The sequence below is a fragment of the Oncorhynchus mykiss genome, chromosome 21 (assembly GCF_013265735.2).
Source record: "Oncorhynchus mykiss isolate Arlee chromosome 21, USDA_OmykA_1.1, whole genome shotgun sequence".
Classification (NCBI taxonomy): Eukaryota; Metazoa; Chordata; class Actinopteri; order Salmoniformes; family Salmonidae; genus Oncorhynchus; species Oncorhynchus mykiss.
Genome location: NC_048585.1, coordinates 49654599 through 49662986, shown reverse-complemented (window position 1 = coordinate 49662986; position 8388 = coordinate 49654599). Strand labels below are relative to the sequence as shown.

Here is an 8388-nt window from a genome sequence, read left to right as displayed (position 1 = left end):
CCTACACACTACACCCCATAATGTGAAAGTGGAATTCTGTTTATTTTTTGTTGTTGTTGAATTTGACCCCTTTTTCTCCCCAATTTCATGGTATCCAATTGTTTTAGTAGCTACTATCTTCTCGCTACAACTCCCGTACGGGAGAAAGCTCTAAGAGACTTACCCAGAAAGACTCACAGCTGTAATCACTGCCAAAGGTGATTCTAACATGTATTGACTCAGGGGGTTGAATACTTATCTAAGCAAAATATTACGGATTTATTATTATTTTCTATTATATATATTTTTATTTTTAACAAATGGTATAATTCCCCCCCCACTTTGACAGAGTATTTTGTATAGATCGTTGACAAAAAAAAAGACAATTAAATAAATTTGAATCCCACTTTGTAACACGACAAAATGTGGAAAAAGTCAAGGGGTGTGATACTTTCCGAAGGCACTGTACATGGAGAACAGCAGGGGACTCAGCACTGAGCCCTGAGGGACATAGTGAGGATACAGATCCTCACAAAAGGTCCTTGTTAGACGCCAAAGTAGGTTGGTGATTCTGTAAGCAACGGTTGATGTAGTGTTAACAAAGATTTTTTTTAAATACATTTATGGTTCAAGACAGTTGTTGGTAGAACTCCTACTGGTGATGTGCAATGCATTGACAGATACTTCAAGTGTAAACAAAAAACATGTACTTTGCATTAATGCAACATTAACATTCCCCTTTTACTATATATGATGCATCCTATATGATGAAGAAAGTATGAACTATACAAATCATACAAATCAACACAATACCAACCAGGAAATTAAAATTAAAGACAATATTGTTATAAAAAATAAAGTATTCAGTGTCCACTACCATTTACGAACAATCAAGGAAACTACAAATATGACAGACAATTGACAGCAGCTGTACTCACAATTAACATGAAAACAATTAGATACTAACATAAACAGTGTTCTGAGACTCCATTAACCTAATGAGTCCCACCGTAATGCTGGGGCGTTTTGGACTTCTAGACCCTTTTAAACATAGTGTGTTTGAGCTACAGACTTCTGGGTTTCACCATTGGATGAATCTATTTCTTCTGCATCCGTAGATCCCATTAGTCTGTGTGATTAACAGGGGCTGACTAGAGCTGTGTTGTGAGACAAGGGCGGATCCCGAAGGGGCTCGGACCGGTTCTTTTTGCAAAAATGAGTCCAAATGGTTTGAGCTATAAAAACGATTGAAAGCTGCCTATGAAAAGCCGAAACTCTTACGAACACGCACGTGTAAAATATTTTGCTCTGTGTTGCCCACATGCTACACAAGTCGTTAGAAGCTAAAGGGTTCTTCTACATAGAAGATCATAGGAAATACCAGGACATAGAGTCTATACTACTGTAACAAGCTCATAGTTGCTATCAAACTCCAAAGAGTTGTCACTGACGAGTTGGATATTCATTTCCCAACGAGCAAACTATTTCTGCACTTAACAGCGTTCATATGAATTTATTTTGATCAGCTTTTGCTTTGGCTTTGACTTTTTTTTGTTGGTTTTCGACAATTGTCAATAAAACTCATGAATGCAACTATTGATGTCAAATTGTTTTGTGTTCTACTTGTAGCCCTGATAACATAAGGCCTGCAACATGCAGATACATTTAAATCACATTTTTGCTGGGTTCTCGGGACAGATAGGGTTAATTAAGTCACACTAGGATCAGAAAACTCATAGTATCATACATTCAAATTATCAAAAGTAAATCGACTCAACAGTCATTAAAGCATGTACATAAAAACAAAATAAAACTTGAGTAGAAAAATAAAGTGGAATGTGTACAAAGAAATACACAGAGGTACAGTATATCAGTGCATATTTAGAAGTAGGAGGAGGATTTATGAACAATGTTACAACCAAGTGTACAACAGCAAATAAACATAAATACAACTATTTGCTATACCCTGAAATTAATGTTGATACAGTTCATTGTGACATTATGACATTTTTAGTCTTAGTCTGTGGTCATTGGTAAGGTTAAATCATTTGGCTTTAGGCAGTGTGGAGGTTTGAAAAAGCAACAAGCAAAAATGTTTTTAAAATGAACAAAGACTCTGTGTTGTTTGTCTAATTGATGGGAGATAAAGACACGGTTACCACTGTTGATGCAAAATAAGTCATGGTTGGTTGTTAAAGCCCTGTAGCTCGATACGTAATTAGCTATCTATCAACCGATTTTGTAAGGTACAGTATGTGAATAGTGCACACATTTGCACTTTTCTATTTATTTGTACTATATAATAAATCAAATATACACCATTTAGCAGACACCTAATCCAAAGCGACTATGTGTGCATACATTTTACTTATGGGTGTCCCGGGAATTGTACCCACTATCCTGGCATTGCAAGTGCCATGCTCTACCAACTGAACTACAGAAACAAACAGTGCAACTGAGTTGCGACGGCTAAGAAATTCAACTACTAACTTTGACAGTAAGATATTTGGGTAACGCTTTACTTGAACCCTGTCATAAGGCCTGCATAATACTGTCATAAGGCCTGCGTAACAGTCATAAGGCCTGCGTAACACGGTCATAAGGCTGACATTATAGATATTATTAGGCGTCATGCTAGTTTATGGCAAAATGATGCATGACAGACAGTCATGTTGCAAGCAAAGGTCTCCTTCATTGCCGGTCTCTACCATATATCTGTGGCATGGGCACAACGTTGGGTTTTAGAAGTGGGGGGGACATTATTATTATTATATATATATTTTTTTAATCAAGTCTGATAAACACTCCAAACAACCAACCCGACCGCTCGGAGGCATCGCACGGTCCTAAACCCACCGTTCCCTCATTTTGTATCACATTCCAATTATAAAATGGGGGGGGGGGGCAAAAATGCAACTTCAGAATGTGTCGGAGGGGTGTATGTTTTTTTTTTTTTATCTTGAAAACAACAGGCCACAGCCCACCAGACAACAGCAGAAACACTGTTGATTTATGACACATGAATGGACCATGAGTCCCAAGAAGGCAACACAAATTATAAATATTTTTTAATTGGCTGTCTATTAGCATTTAGTGTCGTTTGAAGGTCTACATGGACCTACAATCAACTTGTAGTTCTTATTGATTTCCCTTCTGTCAAAGTTCCCTTTAAAAATAAATTTCCCCTTAAAGTGGTTCCCTCAATGTGACAACAGAGCACAATGGAGCCCCTAGTAAGGGAGGGCATTAGGTTGCACTTGGTCAAATGTCTCTCGACTGTCGAGGAGTTTGTGACTCAGTTCAAGCACTTTCAATGTGATTCCTATTAGAAAAGACGAAAAGATATCCACTGGCCAACCAATACTACTAATCAGCTTAGATGGCACAAAACAGGGAGGTGAAGGCAGGTGGGGGGCGCTGAGTGTGCATAGTGTATTCTCTGTCGGAGATGGCAGCCTGCCGTCTGGACTGAAGTGGGACAGAGCTCCACTTATCTACACGTGACTGCGGAAGTGGTGGGGAAAGGTCAGTGGTTGCCTGCTCCTCAACGGGATGAACCACAGGATTTTCCAGGTAGTGCCAAACACCTCGGCCAGAGTCCGCTGCCAGGATTTCTTTGACCCACCACCAGACCGGACTCTGTGAAAGAGAAAATAATGTGCACAAGCGTGCGCACAGATCTCAAGTCTGAATGGGCCCAAAATGGAAAAACAGAGGTACCAACACTGAATCTTGTGGAACACCAAATTCAACTTAATGGTACTGCAATGACTTGTCAACTAGCTGGACAAATTGTGTCCAATCAGATAAGTAAAATCGGAACCTGAAGAGGCTGTCCACAGAGCCCGGCAAATTATTTTCTTGTCCCTTGTATCAAAGGCAGCACAAAGGAACAAACCCATGCTACTTACATTTCATTTGAGAAGTGAGACATTTTCTCAATGGTGGTGGTGTCCTGTTAGGCGGTAACACAAGAGGAACATAGTTTAAACATGGATAGATTTCACATCCTTGAGTAGGGTGGCTAAGAGCGTTGGGCCAGTGACCAAAAGGTTGCTGATTCAAATCCCAGAGCCGACTAGGTGAAAAATCTGCCAATGTGCCCTCGAACAAGGAACTTAACACTAATTGCTCCTGTAAGTCGCTCTGGATAAGAGTGTCCGCTAAATTACTGAAATGTAGTTTGCATGATCACAGACTGTCCTGGAATATATATTTGCATGTGTACTGATTAGCCAGGTAAATCTCCTCAAATGGACTCCTTGCACACAAAGCGCGACACCAAACAGATAACACCCCACATGCTAATTAGGAGACATTAATGCACCCGCCCACCCGTGCTGTGAGGCCCAGGTTTCCAAATTAAGTTGTTTTCTGAAAAGGACATTTCTACGTGTTTAATCAACAACAAAATAGCCTAACTAGCACATGACTATCCATAGTTATTGTCAATTGTTAACATGCTGTTATCATCTTAACATATTCCTGAAAGGTTGTTTTTCTCTGTGAACAACAAACAACTGATCAACATCCTGCAATTCCCTTCCTTACCCTAGGATTTGTTGTCTGAAAATAACCTGTGGCTTCTGGTGGCATGCACCCATACATTGAGACCTGGACGTGTAGGGATTTGGCCAATCACCAAATCTGTTACTAAGCTTGTTCATGGGTCTGTGCAACAAGACAAGTACGAAACTAACTAGGCCTTCCAGGCCCCAATCGCTTAATGTCATCAAGTAGAAAAAGTCTGTGTGGCTACGAGAAGGACCCACGTTTACCCAGAGGGACAGTAATAGAAATAAAGACTTAGCAGTCCAGATAAGACGGTTTTACGCAGCTGGGCTCACATGTAAGCTGTTAAGTCTATTACACCTTGGTGCTGGTGCATTACATCCTGTCAATCCATTCACAGAGGTTAAAGGTGAGGGCTCATCTGGTAAGGAGTCATGACAGTCAAGGACACTGTAAAGTTCACAAACACATCCTAATATTCCCACTACTCCAGTAACAATAGCTAAGAATCTGGATTGAGTAGCATACCCAGGGAATGGAATTGAGGCAGATTGGCATACATCGGAATTAGAAAAGAACTAGGTTGCATGAAATGGGCAGTGTAAACAGTGCATAACATGCTACTTTGATACATAACAAATACATTGATATTTACTTGACTACAATTTTCTGACCACAATCTCTAACAAGAGACAGTAGGAAGAGTAGCTGCTGCTTCTGCAAAAGCTAATGGAGATCCAAATAAACAGGAGAGAGATTTCACTCACTGTCAGGATGCCAGCCATCTGAGTATAGAAGAGGTTGCTCATGCCTCCGATCATCACCAGACCCATGATCGCAGACACTCGTATCAGGGCGAGCTCATGACGTGCCATGAATGCCTCCTGTGAGAGTACAACCAGAAGAAGCCAAAGTCAACTACACAGCACCATGTACATACTCCCGTATTCCTTTCACACATTCAGCGTACCGCCTATCTACACCTCCTACTCTGCATGTAAAGACATGGGCTTACAAACCTTGGAGTCTCATCTCTGCAGATTCTTTGCTCAGAAGCTAGCACAATCCCAGGAAAACAGCACATGGTTGTCTGAGACGAGGTCATTTCTGTTGCATATCTACCCGATCCAGTCAAACAGGACCTTCCCTACTCTCACTGACACATATTACTACAGCCCTATGCCTGCCCTACCTTGTGAGACTGCTCCATGCTGCTTAACTGTGAAAAAGGTTTTATGAAATCTGAAATACCAGTAACTTAAAAAATATCTGTTTTATTTATTTGCCTACGTAGGCCTGTGTATGCGGCAATTCAGCTTTTAGCTGCAAATGTGTACATGTACAGCTCTATTAAAATGTTCATCATCAAGGCATAGAAGGGAGAGTGGTTTTAGGGGTCTGGCAGGCAGTTATCTGTAAGAGCTTGATTACACACTTTCCAAGGAAATATGGAAAATCTTGAATTGAATTAGAAAGTCATCCAAATCGTTGATGACGAAATTCTTCCTTGTGATTGCTATTACAAAAAAAATGTACCATGAAACCAAGCTGTCCAGTAATGTTCATTCTAGTTTAGCGTTAAAGCGCTCACTTTTCATTCTTGACTTTACCTGGTCCAATGAGGTCAAGGGCTGGAAGTAATAGAACTGGCAGAAGTCTAGAGCCAGGGTGAACAAACTGAGGACCTGTGTGTAAAAACAGAGTTGCAAGAAGAGCCAGTGGTTGTCCTCCCCTACACAATTATTGATCCTGTCAGGAGACGAGGGAGAAAAATACATTTTACAGGACTGCTCAAATGCCTAGGTTACAAGCTAGGCAAATCTCAAGCACGTTTTCCCAAGAAGATAAACAGATATGTAGGCCTAAACCATTCAATGAACTGTCTATCAATTTTAAAAATATGTGGCAATCCTGGCGGTGCTGCTGGAGAAGAGGTGCAGCGCTAACTACTGTGCAGTTGTCCCCCTCTCTTGGCCGGTTCAGTGAAAGACACCCTGACGATATCCCCGTCAGCTCTTTAAATGCAACAGAAAATTCTAAATGTCCCCCCCAGAACGAGCTGAATATCCTATGGGAGTGATATAAGTTTCTGAAGCCTTACCATGGACAGTGGTGGTCCATTCTACGTACACAATGGCCACAACGACTGCAGTGGTGGGACCTTTTTGGTCTCCTCGTGTTGCACTTGGTACACATTTCCCACTGCTCTCGCTCTGAAACAAAGTAACCATGTCAAAATCTATACTTTTGCCATGACCCAGGCAACAAACCTGATATCAGTGGACCTTTTCCCGAGTATACAAAACAGTAAGGACGCCTTCCTAATATTGAGTTTACACCCCCCGTTCCCAGATGTCCTTTGGGTGGTGGGCCATTCTTGATACACACAGGAAACCCAGCAGCTTTGCAGTCCTAAACATAAAGTTATTGCACCTACTACCATACCCCATTCAAAGACACAATAATTTGCCTTGCCAATTCACCCTTTCAATGGCACACACACAATCCATGTCTCAATTGCCTCAAGCCTTTAAAATCCTTCTTTAACCTGTCTCCTCCCCTTCATCTACACTGATTGAGGAGGACATCAATGAGGGATCATCGCTTTCACCTGGCCAGTCTGTGGCATGGACAGAGAAGGTGTTCTTAATGTTTTGTACACTCAGTTTATATTATATATCAGTATTTGTGACAGAGGCTGTGGAATGTCAAATTACCTGAGTGAGGGATTTGGGGGTCGGGTGGGAGTCGGCCAGGATCGGCTGTAGAAGCTCTAAAAAGTGCAGCCATACAGAGGGCTGATGCAAAGTAGTAACCTAGGAGGAGAGGTACAGGATGACTACAGCAGACAAAGTCATTGATGAAGCAGACCTAACTAAACACCTGTTCTGTGGGATTAATACTCACTGACAACCAAGGCCCAAGGGATATTCCCCTCATAGAAATGGGGCAGTAGCACCAACTTGGGGACGAAGAAGGAGTTGTAGAGCCAGATGGCGAAAACCATACTGATGCAGAACCAGCCCATGGGGTCCATCACAAAGTGCAGCCGAAGCTTCATGGCTCCTGTCACTTTGGGACACAGATGGGCAATGTGTCATAACCTCCCTGGAAAAAAAGATAGCCAAATTAGAGTTTATGATCAGAGTTAATCAATAGGTTAGGTTGCACCTGTTAAGGCTGTTCTCAATAACCATTGAGTTTACAGTCAATTATATCTCACTTTCTCATACACTTCTTCTGACTTTTATCTGAGGTGTGTACAGGAGTTATTATGATAGGGTACACCCCCCCACAACACGTCTCATTAGATACACACACCCACAACTACACAAGTTAAACATTCTGATTGTACCTTACATACTGACACTTTAGTAACTAGCTACATATTTTCTAAAAGTAGATAATGTCAAGCAGACAGGTAGATACTAGAATGTAGAAACATTAAACATGTTGGCCTATCTACTGTAGCTAGCTAGCTAGCAAGGTATTCTGACAGGTAGCTAACGCGTTAGCTAGCTAACTAGCTGGGCTTGGTCTTCCTATAAATTTAACTTGATTTGTAAATAACTAACGTCAGACCTGGTGATAACTAGTTAGCATAGCATAAACCGCTCAAAATGTAGATATCACATTACTTTAGTTACTCCACCTACCTATCAAGCTGGGGATGTGTATTGCTAAACTTCAGAGGGATACCCACTTAAAATCGCTCTTTATCCACGAGCACAACAGTTCAGTTATTTAGTGGCTACTTCCGTGGAGGTGCAGCAACACTGTGATGAATGACATGCCGTCAAAAATAGGAGTTCTGCTGCCACCTATTGGATTTGCGTTCGAACTTTTTTGGAGATGTATTTTTTGCCAGCCCAAAAACATTATTATGGCAGTGCTATT

The 8388-nt window shown here is 41.2% G+C and overlaps 1 protein-coding gene across 1 annotated transcript; it reads right to left on the bottom strand.

Moving 5' to 3' along the window:
* Positions 1-328: 328 nt before the first annotated feature.
* Positions 329-8295, bottom strand: LOC110500627 (probable palmitoyltransferase ZDHHC21). Its single transcript, XM_021578101.2, has 8 exons — positions 8148-8295; positions 7399-7599; positions 7209-7307; positions 6593-6704; positions 6102-6240; positions 5259-5375; positions 3891-3934; positions 329-3618 (listed from the first exon to the last, which is right to left on the bottom strand). Exons 2-8 carry the CDS (start codon positions 7550-7552, stop codon positions 3474-3476), a joined length of 810 nt encoding a protein of 269 aa, XP_021433776.2. The 5' UTR covers positions 7553-7599; positions 8148-8295; the 3' UTR covers positions 329-3473.
* Positions 8296-8388: the final 93 nt, after the last annotated feature.